The sequence below is a fragment of the Gallus gallus genome, chromosome 8 (genome assembly GCF_016699485.2).
Source record: "Gallus gallus isolate bGalGal1 chromosome 8, bGalGal1.mat.broiler.GRCg7b, whole genome shotgun sequence".
NCBI classification, from domain to species: Eukaryota; Metazoa; Chordata; class Aves; order Galliformes; family Phasianidae; genus Gallus; species Gallus gallus.
The window spans coordinates 23,553,296-23,576,649 of NC_052539.1; the positions used below are offsets into that span (position 1 = coordinate 23,553,296).

The 23,354-nt window shown below is 36.2% G+C and overlaps 1 protein-coding gene across 5 annotated transcripts in view; it reads right to left on the bottom strand.

Moving 5' to 3' along the window:
* Nucleotides 1-23,354, bottom strand: part of FAF1 (Fas associated factor 1) — a 145,110-nt gene that overhangs the window by 64,976 nt on the left and 56,780 nt on the right. For all 5 annotated transcript variants that reach the window (XM_040704871.2, XM_040704872.2, XM_015291225.4 and 2 more), the window contains one exon: nt 4,080-4,166. In XM_040704871.2, the coding sequence (XP_040560805.1) occupies nt 4,080-4,166 (87 nt within the window). The remainder of the gene's footprint in view (nt 1-4,079; nt 4,167-23,354) is intronic.

The window sequence follows — 23,354 nt, forward strand, 5'->3', positions numbered from 1 at the left end:
AACACGGTTGGATTTTTTTTTTTCTTTTTAAGAAAATAGCAGTGAGAACCTAAAAGAAAATCTTGCATATATTGGGTAAAGAACATGATAATTCATCATATTATAATTTATATAAAAAACATTCAAGCACATAATAAGGTAAAGTCAGAAGACAATCTAAAAGAAATCTAGGGACTCTGTATAATAAATTTCTCAGACTTCTATTATCATGATAAATGTACTGCTTCATACCACGAACTTCCAGGACTGAGTACAGCCTTGACAATTCTTGTAATTGCACTGTGATGATAACGTAAATGTTACACTGAGATGCAACCTCATTACAGAACCCCCATAATAAGATAGAACACAAGTATTCTTCTAAGATGATCAATACTCAAACTCTCTAAAACTCTGAGGATCACTCAAAAATTGTCATAAATGCTTTGAATTGGTACCAGAACACTACCTGTCAGTATTTTTATCAATATCCATGGAGAAAAACTGTGCTTAGTACCTATCAATGAAGTAGCAAACGTACCAGCAGGGCTAATTAGAGTATACATAAACTTTTGAATCTGTAAATTTTTGTTATAACCTAGAAGTCTTTATGACATTCAGCTAAGGAATGTCAACTACAGCATCTTCAGCCATCAGAGCTGTGGTGGCCCCATTCACAGGGATGATACAGAGACTGAGTCCCTCAGAACCCACATTATATGCATGTGGCATCCAAAATGGCATGCATCCTTAGTGCAGCCACTGACTTGTAGCTGTAGACCTTCTCTCTGAACTGGTCTATTCATTGGCTTATTTGTACAATGAAGTGTGGTTACTTGTCTTGAAAAGAGAATATGAGGTCCTGAAGTTTTATAACATTTTCATGCAAAAATATATACCTTTTTCACAAGTTGGCTGTTGGCTCTTATAAGAAGTAGGCATTTCTCATCACTATACTGAAATGACTTGAAACAATGAAGTAATTAAGAATAAAGTTTTAGCTTAAATGCAGAGAACAAAGGCAGCACAAAAGCAACGTCCCTCCTTCCCACACGGTATCGGTGTTCTCTGCTACCACAAACCAACAGAAGCATCTGGGACAAAAACTCACCTGATTCAAAAAAGGATTTTTAAAAGTGACCTCAAAGGGGAAAGCGTTTTACTTCAAGCATGGATCTGTACCCAAAAAAGTCACCTCTGCTTAAGTAAATAAAGCTGCTATGCTTCAATTTAAAAACTGCAACTGAGCCATCACCTACCAGGGAGCTCACATTTTTATTCATACTTATGAGAGGTTGCTGATTCTACTCAGCAATAGCAGTAATTACCAGTGGACTTATAGTCCAACCAATACAAGAAAGAAAATGAGATGCATTTTAGAAGTGTTAGAGAATTACTCTGGCTTGGTTTTCATTTTTATAAGCTCAGTAGCATTTAAGTTGTTATGATAGCCAAAATAAACAAAGATTCAGAACAAATCATGAACCTATATAAATCAAATCATAATTAATTTTCTAGGATAATTTTCAAGACTTCACTGCATCCGTTGATGACACATATCCAAAGCAGATAAATTAAATCTTTAATATTAATTAAAGTTTTACTTAAGTAAACTTGTTAAAAAAAAAAAGAATGATTTAAACCTCATGCATTTACATTGTTTGAACTCTAATGAGCAGAACAGATATAACTCATGGTGTTAAAAGTTATTCAGGCACAATGAAAGCTAAAAATGTGTCCTTGCTGAACGGCAAAATGAGATTTCCATGGACTATGTACGCCTTGTTTCTCACAATTAAAGTGTCACAGCATGAAAACATTCGCCTACTTGTGGACATTTTGGTACCTATTCCCCGGGTGAGCGTGTGCAGAAATGACTGGAAAGAGTTATTGACAATTCATACAGTATCCCATATTTCATTAGGTAGTACAACGTATCTTAACTCTAAGGGGAGATGAAGCAACAATGTTTTAAATGACTATTGACTCCAGCAAATTTCCTGGTAATGTCAGAAGACTGTAGTCTGTCAGGTTCATGGGAGACTCGAGATGATACAGGAATCCAATTATGTGAAGTCTATTTAGTTGTCCTGTTTGCTAAGCCAAAGGTTAACGAGAACAGCACTGAAAAACCTCCTGTGGTATTACAAAGTATTTCTTAGGTGGCATAAAAAGTAAATGAAAAAGTATTTTAATCAAGTCTTTAACTCTTTAATTGCGACTGTGTACTACACAATACGGCAAACAAAGAACGGTGGAAAAAGTGCTTTAAAAAGATCTGCCACTGAAATACAGAGATCATTACTTATTAATAAAGTAATTATTACTATTTCTAATTTGCAAAGGAAAAGCGTTCAGATAGTCATTGCTAGCATTAAATCTTTATAAATAGTAAGCTGCGGCCTCTAATTTTAGACAGAAATTAATTATATTTTTGTTGGTAACACATTCCAATCTGTTTACACAGCTGACGAGTCTCAGCTGCAGCAGACTCGAGCAGAGAGCTTTGAGGACTCTCCTGCTTTGCAGCAGATGACTCAACATTCACCAATTTCATTAAAGATGAAAAGGGGAAAAATTCACCTGCAACAATGTCACTTGTAAAAACAGACTTAAAACAGATTCATGAGTTTTGCATATGTGAGCTATCCTACTCAAAAGAAAGGTTCTCCTGTATTTTTTCCTCCTTGCCGCTGTGGGAAAACGGATTAGAAGGGTTGAGTTTCCAATTCTTTTCTGGGCTAATGTAAACTAATAAAACGTTAAAATGGATCCAAATTTCAAAGACTGTAATTACCACATGACACCACGCTGTTATTTCAGATCTTATATCTATCCTCTCATATATGCCCTTGAATACGTGGATAGAGATTAACTCACCTCTCAGAAACTTAACTACTGTTTCTGCAAACATTGCCATAGGCTTTTTCCAATTATATTATAATTCAGACCGTTTTTGTTGCTTTGGTGGTTTTTTGTTTTTTTTTTAATTATTATTTGCATAAATCCCTTACCAAGTGCATAAATCACAATCACAAACAGCCAATCTTCCTTTCCAAGAGGTGGAGTAGAAAGGGACAAGAAAGCAGAATGTAATGCACTGAGGATAATGGTAACTTAGATAATGCTAATATACAAAAAGCAAAGCCCAATTCCATCTTCACTTTGTAGAATACTCTACTGAACACTGTAGATTCAATCCATAGTTTAAACATAAAAATCTATTAAAAAAAAGAAAATACCTACTTTTTCTATATTTTTCTCAGGCTACTATCTTGAAATCTGCATAGAGCATTACTAGGTAATTATTTTCAGTGCTTTAGATGTTTTGTTTTAAGATTAGGGTGAACCTCACTAGCTGACATCAGGAATATACTACCAGGAAAAAAAACTGAACAAAAATGAAAGACATGATGTAAAATACCACTGTAGTGGCAACCACATAATGAAGGAAGTTATTATTTAACTGAATTCTGTATTAAAGCCCCATAGTTTCATGAATTTGTAGGCAGTTCCTTGCTAACTCATTCTGTTGCATACTGTGAGCATACACATTGATCTCAGTTAACGTTACCCTCCATTTCTAGATAATGGTGATACCAAAACCTGCAAAATATCTTTGAAAATTGAAATATCTTTGCATACAAAATATTTACTATTTCAAAATGCACTATTGAGAAGCACAGATTCATGCTGGTTCTGCAACAGCCAAAGTAGATAGCCTTCTCCGACTTCAACATACATACTTAATGCTAGATGCAAGAACTCATAAATTAATGCACAAAATACAGAAAAATATACAGATTACTCAGAATACATGTGAAAATGTTTGTTTCTTTTTCCTTAAGTTCAAACACTGCAATTACATGCAGCTTTGCTTTAGCCTAGAATCACTGGTTGCTTCTAGTCCAAAGCAAACTATGAACGTTAATGATTCTCATGGAAAAGGGAATCTTTCCACGATAAAACTCTGAAGTATGTATAGTAAATAACGTGTTATTGCATATGGGTCAATAAAAACAACTGGATTTTGATGAGAATCGCTCAAGTAAAGATGGCTATTTGTAGGAAGAAACAAAATGAGAACCAAAGCTACTTACTGAGTCATCTGTGGCAGAAGGAGGCCAGCCCTCCCACAGCTGGTGACGGACAGGGATACTGGTTAGGTCGTACACATTCCGTTTTACCTGGGAAAGAAAATCAGAACTTGTACAATCAGAAGCATACAAGCAAGCTGCATCATTTCCATAATTCCAGGCTTTTTGAGTTCTTCCCAATTACCTATTGTAAAGAGAGCTCAAGTACAGTGCTACTGAAAGCATTTGAACACACCATTGTAAAGAAAAAACATCTGCAATATATCACTCAGAACGAGTTATTAATGAAGCAAGATGAACCTGCTGAACAATTCATAATACAAATTCTCCACAGTAAAATGAACAACCTGAAGGGACAGAGAAGGTAATAATAAAAGTAGTTAGAGTTCATTAGTGTATTCAGTTTTCTCCTGAAATTTTCGTATTCACACTTCAATTCATACAGAAAAAAATACTACTGCTTTTGCATAAGTTTATTAAATGGGATTTAAAAGTGACAGTATTAAAAGTGAAAATACAAATTAATAACCACATTTCAAGAATGACAACACATTTCAAATATTTATTAACAAAAAGCATGTAAACTCATTTTCACATAAATACCTTTATCAAGCTATTAAAGTATAATGTGCTACAATTAATGGTCTTACACAATGGTTATCAGGAAGGGGAGAGAGAGGGTGAAAGGATGGAGGGAAGGAAAAGAAGAAAGGAGGAAGAAAATGGAGAAAGTAATGAAGATTTCAAATAGAAGAAGAGATGAAAAAATTCAAGAACTATAAATCTCTTTCCTCAAAAATGTTAACATATTAAACAAAAAAAATCATGTTTCACTAGAGACTTTGTGGTGGCTATTTATGGGGCAGAAAATATATTTTCGTAATTGAGGTAGTTCAAACTGTGAATAATATCTTATACCAGAACATAAAGATTGCAGAAGCAACAAGCATTCGTGAACTCTGCCCCACCAGATCAGAACTGTGACCAATGGAAGGCTTACAGTGACCAGTGCTGGGTTTTGCTTTGTTTTCCATACAGCTGCTACGTAGGAATACATGGCCCTTGTCTATCTTTACAGACCTACTTGCATTTCCAAGTAAAGACCTCAACCATGAGTTTAATAGGCCAAAAAATAATTTCAAAAAGTGAGGTCTGATAAACATTACCAACACTTTATGCAATTTTTCACTAGATAGAATCGCACAGGAAGTCAGAAGTTGTGTCCTGTTCCTCACCCGATGAAAATGAAAAATACTACCATGATACACATATTCAACTTTCTCATTCACACAATGAAATAAGGGTGATCCTAACTCACTGTTCTTAAAGAGATGATGCTATAAAATAAGGCAATCTACTAAGTAGCTATTTTACATACTTTGCCCCTAACTCCTTCATCAGTTACTTGCCGTTAAAGTTGACTACAGAATACACAATAACACAATACAGAAATATAACCATATGCCATCTTTAAGATCACTTTAAAATTGGCATTTATTTTTAATACAGAATTTATACTCAACATCTGGCTGAAGATTGATCTAAAAATACGCATGCATAATGAAATAGTAACAAATCTCTTTTTCTCTGCTTTATCTTTAGAGGAAAATGCCACAAATGCCACATGCACTCTTCTTTTTGGCATACAGTTCAAGCATGTTAACAAATGGATGGAAGACACACATGCAGACATTAAGCGGTAAAATAACTGTTCTAATCACTGTAAATAAGCTAAAAGGGAGCACACATTTGCTGTCACAGATGTTGACTTGGACAATATTCTTCAACAGACTCTTCATGGCACTGCTGCAACAAATCTGCCAACAAAGAAATGCTGCTGAGAAAGTTCAAGGCATAAACAGAACGAAAACTCAGAGTACGGTGCTATGCTTAACCAGGCACTGAATTGCCAATTCTCAAATCCTCCATACAATTACTTGATACTATTCTCATGACTTTTTCGCGTGCTAATAAATTGCCCCTTAGTGAGAACAGTGAAAAATCGCTTCATATTTCTGGATAGATTTAACATACTGGCACAAGAATGTGAACTATCAGCGTTAACTAGGCTACGTAGTTGAATGTTTTCAATACTATTCTGCACTGATGACTGGGAAAAAGGGCTTCATTTTATTATCTAACAGCACGTTACATTACTTCCACCACTGTGGCTCTACACCTCACTGAAGGATAAAAAAAGGCCTGTGAGGGTGCTTTCTTTGGATATCCCAGCATCCTGGCATGCGTTTGTTTTGGAGTTTCTGCTTATCTCTAAATTCTCACGATGTTTTAGAATCAAGATATCTACCTTTTTTTCTTCCTTTTTCTTTTTGTAAATTAAAAAGAAAAAAATACTGGCAAATTACACATAGGCCCCATACTCTTTGTTTTATTATTGGTTTTGTTCAGGTGCTCCTGCAGAGAACCTGATCTGCTAAGAATGTTTCAGTTAAAAATTTTAGAACTCTATTTAAAATAAAAAACTAAAATAAGAGCATTATTTTGTTTTAGATGTAGAATACTGAAGTATTTATTAGCAATTAGAGAGCACCTTGAAGTAGCACAATCTCACATGTAAGCACATCATTCTTTAAAAAAATACAAATATAGCTTAATTATTTAAAACATTTATTCAAATCAATTTTGGCCATACATATATATGGCATATTTGTGTGTTTATGTGTATGCATAAACACATGCACTTGTGAAAAATATAACTATGGAAGACAAAACCCTATGGAACTTGGTATATGATCTCATTCCTACTGTTCAAAACAAACAGCCTTTCTTCACTGCTTCTTAACAAGAAGCCAGCCTGCTGTACAGCATTTGGTCCGCAGTGGTATTAAGGTAAAGAGATGTCATTACTCTGTACTGACCCCACAACATCCATCAAAACGTAACAATACTGAGCTGTGATCAGCAGAATATGGTTCTTGCTTTTTTTGATTCTTTTTCAGTAAATACCAGGAAAAACCGTCTCTGAGATAAATGCTCCCCAATTACACATCAAAAAAAGTCTTATTAATTTTATTTTCCCGCTATTAAATTCTAGAAAGAGATCTTTCAAAATAACAAGTGAAATTTATTTACAGAAATGGGATCGAGAGAACTACATTATATTGCTTTCAAAAAGCCTTCAGAAGTAAAAATAAATAACTCAGAAGTCACATTCTTCAAATTCCGTTTTAATTCCAAATCACAACAGAAAGGCATTATGAAAAAAACAGTATTTCCCTTCTTTCATTAACTCATCTGTAACTGCACTGAATTCAATAACATTCCTCTGCTATTCTAAGCTTGAAAGGCATGCTCGGGGTAAAGTGTTATGTTGGTATAAAGCACAATGCCAGACTGATGTGCTGAACAAAAGTGATCAAAGTTGAAGTAATTTTAGCCAACGCACAACTATTCTGCCGCATTATTCTACCAGAATGACATCTGTTGAGCAACTCGTCGCAGAATAAACGAGTTGTTCTAGGCAGGCCTGGCCGGGGAGGGGACCATGTAAAAGTGATCAGAGTAATGTTTGGTTAAACAAACTGCTCGAGTTAAGATCACAACTGGATTCTGAATTCATGCCAAAGTAGCCCTCCTTCAAACAACAAGCCACAGGCAATTGTTTTAGATCAAAATAGGTTTGCTTTAAAATAACCATTTCATTTTAGGTTTATTTGATAATTAAAATAGTATCAAGAAAGCATAGTGGAAAAGATACAGAGACTAGGAATATTTAATGATTAATTACAGAAATTCTCTTAGTTAGTCGTTTCAGTTTAAATATTATGTAAGGAGGAAAATGCTCTCACGATTCTTCCTAAGCAGAACCATAAATCACTTTCCCAGTAAATCAACAAAACAAAAACCTATGCAATGTTCCTCACGCAACTGAACAACAATCAGTTTGCATTTAGCGTCTGTTAAATTCGTATTTAAAGTTCTCATGATGCTGACAGGAGGACTGAAATCTCTATAACTGTGTGAAGCTAACTAACTTCCAGAGCCTAACACTGAGCTACATTTATTGGCAAACTTTTCGGTCCCCCACCTTTGATCAGCTAGAAATACTAATTGGCGGCATTGTCTTTTTGTAGCCCAGAATTTCTTTACATAACGTGGACATACCATGGAGACTGGCATATTGCTATGGCAGCCACCCTACAGATTATAATCTCTGGAATATACCAAGTCACTGCAAAACAAATTAGAGGCACATTTACTTAGTTCCTCCATTCAGCTGTGAACAGTATCAATGCAACCATTTAAACAATAAATAAATGAATTTGGATGCATTTTAACTTGGAAAAGTATGTGTAATTGCTGCAGAATGCCCTTGCCTTGCAGCTGCACCAGATGCTGGAGAAGCACGTGAAATTTTACCTTCACTCATTTTCTCTGGTGCTAGAACAAAGTTAACATGTTAAAAACTAGTCCTAACACCCTGTCTATCAAAGCAGCCAAAAATTCCCAGATACAGGCAGTCTTACTTTCTCATCTTGCGCTGTTTTTGTAGTCACGAACGTTGCTTTAAAATCGGGGTTAAGCACAGAAGATAGCCTCTGTAGAGATGAAATTACTGCAGCATTCAAAGCCCTTCCACATCCATATTAGTATGGATAAAATGAAATAAAATGTAACCACGGGGCAAGAACTCTGTACCAGGCAATGTGATGATGACGCCGACCTTCTGGTGGTGCCATCAGGAATAAGAAGTTACTTTCATAATCCTGAGCTGGAGAAATCTGAAATTTACTGCCAAGAAATTTAACATCTACAGATTTTTTTTTTTTAATTAAAATATTATGTCCAATCAAAGAAGCGCCGTGCCTGAATCTGTATCTTTGAATCAAAACAAATCACAACAAAGAATCACAACAAAGTTCAACAGTAGTTCCCCTCGGGCTGTTTTCTGCTTATGCAGGTACAAAGTTAATTGAAATAATGTAGATAATGAACTTTTGTTAGTCTTATTATTAAATATAATTTATGCAAAGCTGTAAATTGGCTGAGATGCTAAAGACTGTTCCAGGCACATAGGCAGCATGAAAGACAGTGCAAAAATGAGTGCATGAAAGGCAGACAAAAGGAGCAATAAAGTCAGAGGACTGTGAGGAATGTGGAATGTGAGTTGGGGGACACAGAGAAATGAGATCAGACGCAGACAGAGCAAGGTTGCATGGGGCACTGATGGCAAAGCCAGAATCTTGACTTTGACATTGTAATCGAGAATTAGTCAAGACAAGCAAGCACGATTTTCAGGACACAATAATGATATGGACAGGGCAGCGCCAGGCAGAAATACAGAGTAAGCAAAAGCATTTTGCTGAAGAAAGACAGAAAGAAAGGAAGCAAATACAGCTGAAGTGATAATCATCAAAACTACAGAGGAAAGCCTCGGCCAAAGAAGCGACAGAAATTCCACTAACAGACAGTGGGCAGCAGCTCATGGGAAGTGCCAACACATACAGACGTGCCAAAGGGGATAAAGCAGTGAATCTGAAAGGATATTGATGTTATCAATAGTTCTGAGCAGATGGGTCAGATAAAACGCTGATTTCCTTTAGCTGTGGACTGCCAAAAAACTATCAGATATACAAAAAGATGTAAGATTAGAGATGAATTTCTCTGCCACAAGCAGAGGTGTGCTCCACAGGAGTGGCCGAGAAGTGGGACAGAAACAGCAGAAGTTAGGAGAGGAAAAAAAAAGTGACCGATCCCTATTTTTAAGTTTTCTCACAGCAGAGAAAACTTTACATTTTATCAGGAAAAAAAACTACCAGCAGTCGATCAGAACCATGAATGATAATCGGTCCCTAACAGCTGTGAGGTTTAAATCATGCAACGCCTTCAATTAGGGAATTAAGATGTCCCAAGCAGGCTATTTTTAAAATGGTGTCTGCTTCCTAAGAATTGCACAGCACTGACACTCTCCATGGAAGATTCACTGTACTGAAACAACTATTTACATTTGCACATTTGCTCAATTCACTCCGCTGTAATGTAAAGGAAAAACATATCTATTTCTAATCCAAATATTTTAAAATCTATACTGAATGCAGAGGATGTCCCCTTCAGCCCAGGCCTGCCGGCCAGTCCTGATTCAGCACTTTTCTGAGTTACACTGCAACATACTCCCTAATTCATTTTTTTTAATTACACAGCTCTTCCTTTAAATTATTATTTTTGCTTTTAAATACCTCTGATAAGATCATATTCCGTTTTCCTCAGGATGTTAAAGCTTTGAAACCACTTTTGTTTATTGCAGGAGAAAAATGCAGCTTGAATTCAAACATAACTGATTTTAATTCAGCGTCTGAAATGCATTACTTGCTTATTCTATCATGGCAAGTAAAATTGAAACAAATAAAAGCCCCAAAACTTCCAGTTACTGAGCAGAGTACTCAATTCCCTCTAATTCAAATTGGTTCATTTGCAAATTTAAAACAATATACAATTTTAAACCTTCCTAAAAAGATGTTAAGAGGACCTGAGTGTCCCCTGTACATGAGTCACATACAAAGCAGAACTCACCAGCAAGTTAGAACAAAATCATTAGAAAATTTTCTGCTAGTTTTTCATCTACCAGTTTCCTATAATTAAACATATTTATGTACAGGAAAGCCAAATTTCAAATTTCACTCCAGAGTTTATTGAACAGCATTCAAAACAACATAAATCCAGTTTAAACTACTGCTGAAAATGGGTTGTGCTGTACTGTAGTACTCAGCAAACATTGTGTCAACATCTTCATTAGAAGATTTGCTGAATTCATTACATAACCCTTCAAATTAACTTAGGTCTGGAAAAAAATGTGTGATGCTTGTGACATTTTGCTGATAAGAGAGTTCAAACAAAGACAATTAAGTCACATTAGACACTAAGCAAAAACCACTGAATACATTTCTTGATATTTCAGTATATTAATTTCAGTATCTAGAGATACTGATATCCTTTAATTTCAGTATCTAGAGAAGAGATTGACATACATAAATTTTACCATTGATTGTTGGGAATGTGGTATGAGAACTTCATATATCTAAGGAGGAAATCAGTAATTTAAAATAAGTAATCCACCTTATTTTCAGTTTGAATGATGAGGGAAAGAGAGACAAGCAAGTACTGAAATGAAGACTAAATGGCTGAATAAGCAAATGCAAAGTTAACGCATTATTTTGCTATTACGTATTTTTTACTGGAAAAGACAAGAACATTTTCAGGAGAAACATCTGTAAGCAGACAACAAACTTAAAGAGATGATTCACCATAATGTTCTAGTAAAAAAACATCTTATTTGGGGAAAAAAACACTAGATAGAAGGACAGACTTCACAGAAGTGCTAGAAAGGTGCATGTGCTCTCCAACTAGGTAAGCACTTACAGATTCATTCCCCCTAGACTGAAATCTATCACAGTGACGTTAAACACTGCTTGAACGCAACAAAGAACAGAAGCTGACTAACTCAACGAGGGAAATCGAACATAAAATGCTAATTCCATTTTAGTGGTGCAAATTTGTGAGGGCTATGTACTTACATAAAGAGTTAACAACAAATTTTAAATGTCCTAATCTCCAAAAATAAACAGTTGTTAGTTTTTTCTCTAAGCTACTTGGTGACAGCCTATCTACAGCTGGTAGACACTTTCAGAGAGAGATTACCTGCTTCCTTTAGATCATCATTGAGCTGTATTTGTGAACCACAACACTTAAATATTTTTTTTTAATGCTTAAGGCATTCTTCTCCATTTAATCTGAGCTCTCCAAGCTCAGATGCCACTTTCTGCCACTGCTTCGGATCTGCCCTCTGCAGCAGGTAGCAGATGTTGAGTTGATCAAGATGTTGATCTTGCTCTCACACCACCTCTTCCCTGTAACATCTACTGAGGGTAAATATCAGACGTTAGACTTCCACTCAGCATCAAATATGTATGGTATGCATTATATGGTGAAACAATTTTAGAAATATTATTAAAAAAAAAAGCTTGCTGAATTTTAAAGAGGAGAACAATTGAGTCATGCATAGAGAGATTTGTGACAGCATACTGCAGACATGTCTATGTACCTACATATAGAGAAACTCAAATTCCATATACGGGCATTTCACTGAATTAAAAACGTTGTTTTATTTCTCAGTGCCACAGCTTTCTGCCAGAATACATGCACATTTTCATTCTGTGAGGTAAAATACCTCTTTGCTGATCTCTGTCCTTAAATACCTAAAACTGGATGTCCTATTACAAGGGCATTACAGGTAAATGCAAGTTACAACCTTCTGAACTTGGCACAGAAGTTACTGATCGCAACTATATGGCCTGCACTACACAAGGCTTCAGCCTACATAATTATTATTATTCATTACTTGTAGTGCCTAGGAGACCTAATTGTGATAATCCCCTCTGAACTTAAAAACACATGACCCTTTGAATTTTTTTTTTTATAGAAGGTTAAAAGAAGAAACAAATTTCTACAGAAGAAGGAAAAACACGTTCTTGAGAAATGAAGGCAAAAGACACGAGTATTAAAAAAGCAACAACAACAACAAATCCTTTTAGCAGCACATGCATGAGGTTGAATAAGGGTACGAAAGAATTAGAGTATGAGCTAGCTGTGACATTAGAGATTGAAAGGAAGATGTGATTAGGGTTAAAAGAGAGCAAACAACAAAGACTTACTGACAAAACAATTTTATGAATTGATTGGAAAATGCCTTAAAGACTTCTGCTAACAAAATGAAACTGACGACAATACCTCAAGTTTTGGGCTTGTTTTCATTTTGTTTGTTTAAATACAGTGTGCTGACATGGAGGAGACTCATTCTGAAGTCCCAGTTTGTTCTTCCATTCAGTAGAAAAGGTCATTTGAGAGAAAATACTTACTAGTAGTTTGAACGAAACACTATTGCTCAGTGGATACTTCTAACTGACCTTTATGCACACTATAAAAGACAACAGGCAAGTGATATTAAATCGTCTTTTATCAGATCACTATAAGAGGCAACCACTCTTTGAGAAAGCACCCAAAATAAAGAATAAAATAAAGAGCAAATACAGTTCTTAATACTGTTCCACCTAAGGAAGAGTATTCATTTGCCACAGAAAAGTTTCCAAAACAAACAGTTAATGCTGCAGTCCCAATTCCATCTGCTTTAATATCCTAAAATGTTGATAAATTGCCAAATATCAGGTATTTTATTCCTACACAAAATGAACATCTTAAGATATCTTTAAAAACCGTAAGACAAACTGTGGAGGTCCATACTTATGCAAAACTCACTCTTGCCAGGATAGACATTTGTTTTACTGTAAAAAAAAGCATCACTTTTAATTACCACTTTTCAGTAGATTTCAGACTGCTTTATGAAGCATGGTAGGAAAGTTACACGGGTTATCTTTTGGACTCTACAGTAGCAGCATACATTGCTGTAACAGATCTGAAGACAGAGAACCTTGCTGTACCACATGTCAAATAAAAATACATAAATTGAATGAGGATATCATTAGGAAGAAGCTGTGAAAAACTGACTAGAAGACCACTGCAAGTTAGAAAAAACAATTATTTAAGACCAATTCTATGTATTTGGAGGTTAAAAAGAAAGTCGAAACAAAGCCACTAGTTGAAACATCTGGTCCACTAAATACAACAGACTGCACTAGGGTAACAGTTTGCACCTGGGCTAACCTGATGAAAGAGATCATGGGGAGTCAAGGGACAAATAACTACATACACGGACTGCATACCTAGAAGACAATATATAATCCTAGTAGATTAGCTCAATGATTAATTCAGTGACTTTGAGAAAAATATGCCTTGACACTTACTGATCATGAAGTTAAGAACATGATCAAGAGTAAAATCTGTAACTCAAGCTATTTAAAATTGGCATGAAAACAATATTTAAACTAATAAATATACTTCCTGTGCATCCCAACATCTCTGAGAAGTACCAGGGCCAGAAGCCACAGCCACTACTGGATAATTGTAAAATACAAAGGTTAGGAAGTAAGAAAAAATTTGCGCATTACATCGGTTTGATCTCAGCCTGTCCACATCACATGTGCATATATTCAGACTACTGTGCAAATAAGCATTATTTTGCAGCTCCTGTCTTTCAATCTCTTTCACTTCCTTTGTCATGAATTACTGTGTGAACTCTTCAGCAAAAGTCTATATTATACTTTCTGTCATCTCTTATCCTGGCTGTTTCCGTTTTTTCCATAAGGAAATAACTGTCTTACTGATCTATAGCATAGTAAACAGATATTTTATATAGTCAGGTCCCCATTCATGAGGACCTTAAAGATTATTTGTAGGGCATGAATTATCACTAGAAGTGAAAGAGAGTGGATGTGATTCTTGCAGAGGAGAGTAGATCTGTTATGTTTTCACGGCTGTCATGTTCTGAACAAAAGATGAATTTAGATGAATTTATTTGATGACAAACATCCTCACCTTCATTTCAAAAGAAACTGGCTTGTGACAGCTAAAGCACGATAAATACATATCTTGCTCTTTCATCACTTCCCTGTTTGTGCATTTTCATGGCTTTCAAAAGTAATCAGTCATATAAATAAATGGTAATACAAATGGCCATTTGAAGGAGAATGGAAGTTAGACGCTCAGGTTTTACTGCATGTAATTACATGAATAACACAAATCGTATTCATATCGGAAAAAAATGTTCCCTCTTACAAATTACTTTTAACTTCAATCCAGTACGACTCAGTCCTACTCTTCCCTTCAAAATTCTCAGATTATGATACCTAGACTTATGCTCCTTATTGTATTTAGTTAACTAACAGTGTCTTCTTCCATTCCTACTCAAATGTGTTTCAGAATAAAAACTGATTTTGCTTCAAAGAAACAGAAAATGCTGAAGACGTGTGCTTCTGCGATGATCATTATTTAAGTGGTAAGCCTAACAGTTTTAGCTTAAGAAGCAGATAATAAAGTCACTATTTTGTCACGTGTCTTTTGTCTCATTTCTAGACAGTTGACAAATACTCTTTTGAGAGCATATTTTTCCATTACAAGTCAATAAAAAAAAATCTATAAATCTTGTGAAGCGCAAGTACCACTGCCAATACTTCTCCAGTACTTCTCTGACTTCAGTTCTTTACCTCTTTCTTCCCCCTACTTCTGCACTTAAACTTCACAGACAGCCTGCTGCTTAGAGATGGGCAGGCTCTCTCTGCAGACCTTTGGTACAGATCTGAGCAGTCTCACATATTATACTACTGTCATCAATACTGTACAGATAGAATGATAGGACAAAGCTACTAGTTTGACTTATACTGCTCCCTCTAGTCAGCTTACAAATCCATTTGTAACCCAAGGGAGAAACGACATGCAGAGCACGTTTTCTCTGAGACACGTTGGGATCTTTCATTACGTAAAAGAGAACATGAGTTATACAGAAATCTATTAATAACTCAACAGTTGACTTGATAGGTTCACTTAGACGAATGGTACTTAGCAGTTGTGAGAACTTGGTAAGAACTCGACACTAAAGCGTACCATGGTGTCTTTCTCAGTCGCCGTAAGTATAAAAATTTAATAATTTTTCTTAATGTGGTTGAGTTTCCATAGATATTATATTGCTATTACTTTAAGATCATGTTCAACTAATTATAAAACAAGGTTTGCTGAGCTATTAGTCAGTTTCTTATTAAAAAAAATTGCTTGGTATTTCCTCTATCTCATTTTCACATCCACCAAAGCATCACCTCTTATTGACCTTTTCTTCATATCAACAGTATCTACAAAGAATCTGAAATTCACCTTTGCATTATGTGAGTAGTGACTGTTAGTTTCACATTGGAAAATAAAATTATGCAGACAATCTGCACAGTGTGTTTTTAAGAAATTCACTATACACACAAGTTACAAACAAAGGTAGCTACTAACATTGCTATGTTTAAGACATATGCACGTAAAGCAACTCTCCTATATACATATACAATTTTTAAAAGAGAATTCAGCCTATTTAGCAATTCACTAACAAAGCTATTCCTTAGCTCATCCCTGCCATAACCTGCTCTATTCAGAAACATATGGGAAAAGACATTAAATAACCAGTGAAAACCATGGACTTCTGGTATTAGTGCTACACATTGCATACCCCTATTCATTATTCCACCTCCCTTGTTTAATCTATCATTAAGATTCAGTGACCCTACACTAAATTTAAAGCAGATCCTTCCTTCCTCCCATGCCTAAATTCACATACTTTTCTAGTTGGGGATGCCCTCGAGTATTAGCCACTCTACAGGGTTTCTCTAATCTCAGCTCTGAACTATGTTGTGCTATAGAAGCAAGAAATTGCTGGTTAACATCTTTAACTATGGAATCTTCCAAAAAAAAAAAAAACCCACAAAAAAACACACTCACCCCTCATTTACTTAATAAGGTAAGTCTTTCATTTAAAACATACAAAAAATTATATATTTCCCACTACATGTTATAGAATAAAAATAATATACTTCTTTTAAGGAATGTTTCCTTGTACTTGTGTCAGAAATACAATTTCATAGGAAACAGTTTTAAAGCTTTCAGAAGTTTGTTGTAACATCTTAGAAAAGCTAGATCTTCATTTGTATACAAAGTCAATATGAAATAGTTTTTTAATAAACACAAATGAATAAAACAAGAAGATAAAATGATGAGATATGAGACGTGCTTTTTTTTTTTTAAACAAAGGAACTAAAACTATATAAAAATATATAGACCTCTGCCTCTCTCATTTCTTTTTATTGACACAGACTGCACTGCAATAGCAGTGGCAGTACAGGTGAAAACATTAAAGAGTTCTGAGAAAAAGGGACAAGAATCATTATCATTAACTTCTGTACATATTTGTCAACTATACTCTTGTCTTCCTCTTCTGTGATAAGGTGAAAATTGAGCTTCACCAGAATTCTAAAAAGTTAAAGACAGTAAGACTGCGAGGGAAACAAAGATGAGATTCTGTTAACAAAATGAATTGGGCAAAGGTGCAATCTGAATGTAGATTTTTACCTTTACTGAAAGAAGTGGTAATTTTTTTCTTGCGTTTGTTCCATGAATAGTATTTTTATCACACTTAAATATGTTTAAGCGTATTCCCTCAAGAAATAGAATACAGTTGAAAAGTAGAGGCGCTGCATAACCAAAGACCCCTCTCTGGCTCTTATTTCTTCAGATTCAGCACTTGAACTAGTGGTAGGCGTACAAGAGTTGCACACATTTATAGCATAGAAAAAGATGATGGTCCGATCAAGTGAGTAAGATTCAAGTTGCCAAAACCATGCTTTTCTACACACAGGTTTTAAAGGGTTACTTACAACTCCTGTTCTCTGTGTGAGGTTATCAGGTAACAGAAAAGTATTAGGAAGTAATAGGAAGTAAGCTGAGAGTAACACTGTAAAACCTGAAGACTGAGTTGAACACAAGAAGGTGAAGGAAATGTGTTAGCAGAAAAGGAGAAACAAAACCAGTAACGCAAGCTCTAGAAAACCAGCAGATAGAACAACCCAGAGACAGATAAGCTGGAATCCTTTCCAATGAAGAAGCTTCCTCTACAAGCAGCATCCATTTTATGAAGAAGAGAAGACCTGTTTTGCTGAACCTATCCTTTTCAGCCAAGACATAACAGCACATTCATTTTCACTACTCTTCTGTACAAACCTGCCATCGCACTGAAATAAAGTTTTAAGTAAGGTTACAAACATATATTCTTTTCTTCTCATTCTTCAAACTTAGCTCTACATGCATCCATGGAACTGTTCAAGAAACAGTGAAGACTATTCCACTTAATGAGGAAAATTACTTAAATTGCAGGTTATTAGAAACTCAGATGATACTTATTTCGCCAAAAATGCCTGCCACACTGCAGAGATCTAGCACAGTCCCCATCAGAACTGCTTTTCCTCTATAATAAAACTAGAAACTATGTATTACAAAACGATAGTCACAGATGAGAAATATTAACATCAGAAAAAAATCTATTCAGCTCAAATTAACACATTTTTATAAATCAAAGCAGAATTTAGCCTTGCTTTCTTTCCTGTTACAGAATTATCACTTCAATAGCCAATAAAAAGAAAGATCTAATGAGGTATTTCAGTATCTCCCAAAGAAATATTTTCAGCTCTGTTTTTCTTTTAAGTGCTTGAAAGGCAAAGAGTAATGAATTGCTCCTGTATAATCTTCCTTATTATTGCCTTATAACAAGAAAGTTATACCTGGTCTTTATCTTTCACATACTTCAAAATACACCTTTTTTTTGAATCTCACTGCAACAATGGCAAAGGATGTCTCTGAGCAGAAGGACAGTTATTTAACAGCAAGTGACAAGTTCTGCTTTGAGCAGTAATTTTCCTTGCTTCTCCTAATGGGTAACGAGCTGAAGTGACAAAGACATATTTAGTATCTAACACAGCTGAGAGCTCTGCACTCTGAGATTCAAGAAATAATCCAATATCCCTTTGGAATAAGCTTCCATGAGAAACAATTTAAACATCTCCCCCAAGAAAAGTCATTTAAATATATCTTAATGAGTCTCCTGGACTATTCCAACCAATTAGAATAAACATCCATTTCCAATCCTGGAAGCATCCATGTACATCATGAGGTGCATGGCTGTGAGATGGAGAAATAAGTTACAGTCCAACAGGAACAAGCCAAAAACCTGGAGTGAAAATGTGAAATTCTACTTGTCAGTCACCAGAGTAGTGAGCATGCCTTGGATCTAAAATTGTTTGAAATGGGACAGCAAAATTATTATCACCTCTTTCATAATCTATATGAGAACATTTAGGAGAAAGTTAATCACAAGTACATACAAGGGATCAAGCATGCGTCTGCCATGTTAAAAAGAGAAAAGATCTAGAACACATTTCTGAAACCAGAAGATCAGCCTTGAGTAATCACAGTCTAGAAACTTCTGAGGATATGTGACACAGTCAGTCAATGTATTTGGTATTTTTGTCCCTCTCGGTAACATCTGATGAATAGCAGTCCTGACACACTCAGAACCAAAAGCAGTTCTTGGGCAAGAAAGGAGCTGCAGTGTAAAAAGAGAAAACTGCCAGGTGAAGGAACACAGACAGACTGACCTCCTTGAGCAGTGAAACCTGGTCAGTAACATCCAAACTCTCCACATGGATGTGAGAGCAAAGGCATTCAAGATCCCCTGTTTGAGAGGCAAGCATCTTCACCCAGTAGCCATTTCAGATATTTGGAATAGTTTCTGTAAAATCCTCTTCCCTTGAAACAAGAGGCCTTTATTAAAACACACAGGATTAGAAGATCCAGAAAAGGCTTGCTTGCAGATGTCTTGTGAAAAAGAATTCCTGAAAAGCAGCAGGAAAAAAGGTTGCAGGGATGGCAGAAAGCCAACAAAGAGCTAAATGCTGCTGGTAATGGTGTCACAGAGAAAGGCGTTTGAAATTGTAAATCCTGACCAGAAGAAATGTGTGTAATCTGTCACCGATGCTAGGGAGAAAACGGATGGGTCAGAATGGAAAGTAAACAGATTGCTTCTTACCAAAAAAAGAAACAAGAAACACATATGTTCTGAAATTAGAGATTATCAGCTGCTGAATACATGCACATCTTATCGATACCCTGAGGACTCAAAATTAATCATGGTTTACATGAAGCCGTGAGACTCATTCAGAGGCTGCTCCAGCTCATTCCACAGTGCATGTTCAATTAGTTGTGGGTTCTGAAAGCATCAGATTCACCTGTACTTGAAGAAATACTCTCAGTTACTCACGGAAATGCAAAAGGTCATTTGACTTCGTCACAAAAATCCCGTCTAGTTTTTAGTCTAAAAACAATACCAAAAACAGAGGAAGATTCTGTTCATTTCAGCACTTTATAAGAATGTTATTACAGATCCGTTCACTCTTAGGAATAAAATCTGGGTTGAAGATCTTGAGGATACACTAAAATACTTCTAAATGCACATCACACTTGGGAAAGACGCAAAGGCAAGGTGTCAGCAAGAAAGACTCAATCTCACCCAAACAAGCTAAACAGGAAAAATGACAACATCATGCTTTGGTTTTTCAGTATCTGCCTCTGAATCAGAAGATCTTAAAGTTTAATGTGCAGTGATAGAGGGGGATAGAAAAGCATTTACATTTCAGAAAAAACTGTGTAGAAATACTTGCAAATTAAACGCCTCTTACTGCTTTCATCAGAGCCCTCCTTTTAAAATAGAATCAATAAAAGCTTCACAAGAATAAACTGTATGCTGTTGTGCTTCCTGCATCGACATCAGTGCCAATTAAATTCTGAACCCTAAATCTTTATTGTTTCCTATTAGCTGCTAACCGGAATGAACGCTGTGATTTTCTGAGATCCCGGGCTGAGACTCGCTCCTACAGCAGTTAAAAATATTCCTGTTTTGACTTGTCTGCTGAGTAAGCCTGACATTGAAGATACCTGTTGGAAAGTAAATACGTAATATCAAGATGTTAATTTTAAAGAAACACTTAATTTTTGCGACCACAATTAACACTCAGGGGGGGGAAAAAGCCATTGACAGGTCTGCCAGGCTCCTGATTGTGCAATGCTTCCCAGGATCCCCCTCCAGCAGCGGCTCAGCTCCCGAAGCAGCCAAGCAGCCGCTGACCCCAGGGCTGCCTTCAAAGCACCGCACAGGGAGGCGGAGGGGAGCAGGATGACAGGGAGTTAAACACAGCTTTAAAATGATGCCGACACCCAGCTAGGATCCTAAACAGAAGTCTAAGAGCAAACAGCTGCTGAGAACAGCCCATCCGCTCCCACTCTCAAGCTCTGGGATCACCCCTATGAGGAAGGCAGCAGGATGTGAATCCCAGAGAGAGGACACCGACAATTCTAAGGGAGCACTGTCCTATCCGAGCAAGCAGGTTTTCACCTCTGTTAAACAACAGTGACATTTATCGCTAGCCTGGACAAAGACCTAAAAAGCTGCCCAGCAAATCACCATTGTAACAGGAGTTAAAATGAACACGGACAACACATTTACAGAAATTTAAAAATGTAAACAAGTTTTGATTTATGGTGGATATGGTCACAGAGCTTTCTACTCATTTCTAAGGTAACACTACTTTTAAATTGTCAAGCAACCCAAGGAAGCAGTGCAAAACTGACTTTTCTTTCCTTCTTATTCCAACTGCATTACAGCATACTGGTTGTAATTCAAAAATGGGACAAAATAACACACGTAATTGAGAAAAGGCTCTAAAGAAAGCCACGGAAGCCTCCCCCTCCCATCCCCCTCGTACATCCAAATTCAAAGGACTCCTTTGGGCTGAAGAAGAAAGAAGAGGTTTTACACTCCAAGAAGTCACCATGGAAAGAAATCTAGGAAGAGAACTGTAATGCTGAAGAACTTGCCACTTAAAAATCCTCCATATTATTATTATAAGGGTAATAATTGTCCATTACACGCAATAGAGACTGTAAGAAGTCTTCAAATCTAAGTCCTTATTTATACACCTCACATGTGCCTCCTGATGGAAAATATTAATTTCAATACATTAACATGTAGCAATATTGGCTGAAAGGCATACTTGTGAGGTTCTTGCCAGCTCCACATTTCGTGCTATAGCCCTTGGTGTTACTTTTTTTTAACTATACAACCAGTAGGGCCCATTTTAGTACGGACAGTAGCTTCTACTGCTTCCTTAGTAAAGACAGGACTCTTGAGGGAACCAAGGTTTTGCTCTCTATCAGGTGCATGTATGTAACTATTAAGTGCTTTATAAATACAGATGTTTTACTATGATTTACCATATATACAGTTTTACGACGGCCTAAAAGTTTGAAGAACAAAATGGCAGCCTCACAATTGCTAGCTAAGTATAGACCAAACCCAACCTGCTTCAAGGATACAACGTCTATCAAAACTTAATAGCTAAGTAATAGCTAAATAATAAATTCCTTTGAATCAATACATTTGGAACACTAATTCAAGATGATTAAAGAAGCAGATAACATTAAGAATTAAAATGCAGAGCACATCATAAGTAAACATCAAACAAAATATTATTAATTGTTATATACTTCTCATGTATTTGCACTACGCACATATTTCAAATGCAAATATTAATTTGGAGAGAAATACCTACTGTATATGCACACACTGAAACAGTTTGCTCAGCTATACTGCACCAACATTTATTTGACAAGTTATAGCATCACGAGCTGCTCATTTACATAATCAGCTATTCTTTTTTTCACGGTGAAGATGTTAATAAGACAACTGCTTTACAGATCCATACTAGCAGCTCCTCCTCTGAAAAAGAATACTCACAGTTCTGCAGATGCAGTATACAAAGTATACACCAACAAAAAGACACCAGAAAGTAAAAAAATACCTTCTCCAAGTCGTAGGCGAGAGCCATTTTGTTGTCCTATCTATCTTAATATCAAGAATAACTAATGTAATTAATAGAAAAATCCACTTGATATTCATGTAATAACCTGTGAAAATTCAGTTCCTGTTTAAAAACCCAATATGCAAGCATTGTACTCAGTAATTCCCTCCACAAAGGAACAGTTTTCAAGGTGTAATTCAATATAGAATCATCAAATAGGCTGGAAAAGACTTTCAAGGTCACCAAGTCCAACCACCAACTCAACCAAGTCCCATCACTAAACTACATCTCTTAGTGCCATGCCCACGTATCTCTTAACTACCTCCAAGGGAGCAGGACACCATCACTTCCCTGGGCAGTCTGTCCCAGTATCTGACCACCCCTCCACATGTAGAAATTCTTTCAAACACCCAGTATGAACCTGTTCTGGTGCAACCTGAGACCATGTGTTCAGTTTCTTCTGAAAGCTGAGCAATGGAAAATGGACATGTGGTTGGGTGTTGCTCTGATCTCAGGCAGGATGCTGCCAAGGCACTCCCTCAAAGCCAGAAACCCAAAAGCACACCAGTTGCTGCATAGTCCTAACACTTTCCTCCACTGCAATTGTTATGTGTGCCTCACATGCACCTTCACCATGCACCCTGTAAGGTGCCACTCAAATGAAAGCATGCCCACTGTGCTTTGCTTTCTGTGCACTGCATCATATGACAGCAAGCAAAATAAAAATCACAGACTTTCCCATTTATGGTGCTAATCCTAACAACTCCTTCTTACCATCGTTAACTTGCACTTGGCAAGGACTAATCTGAAAGATTCCTAACTACATTAATCACAGCCATTTAGCCCTCAGCACACTGGAAGACACTTAGTGTTTTGTATTGCAGAAAGTAAATATGAAGACAATAAGAACTTAAAAATTTCTGAATTACAG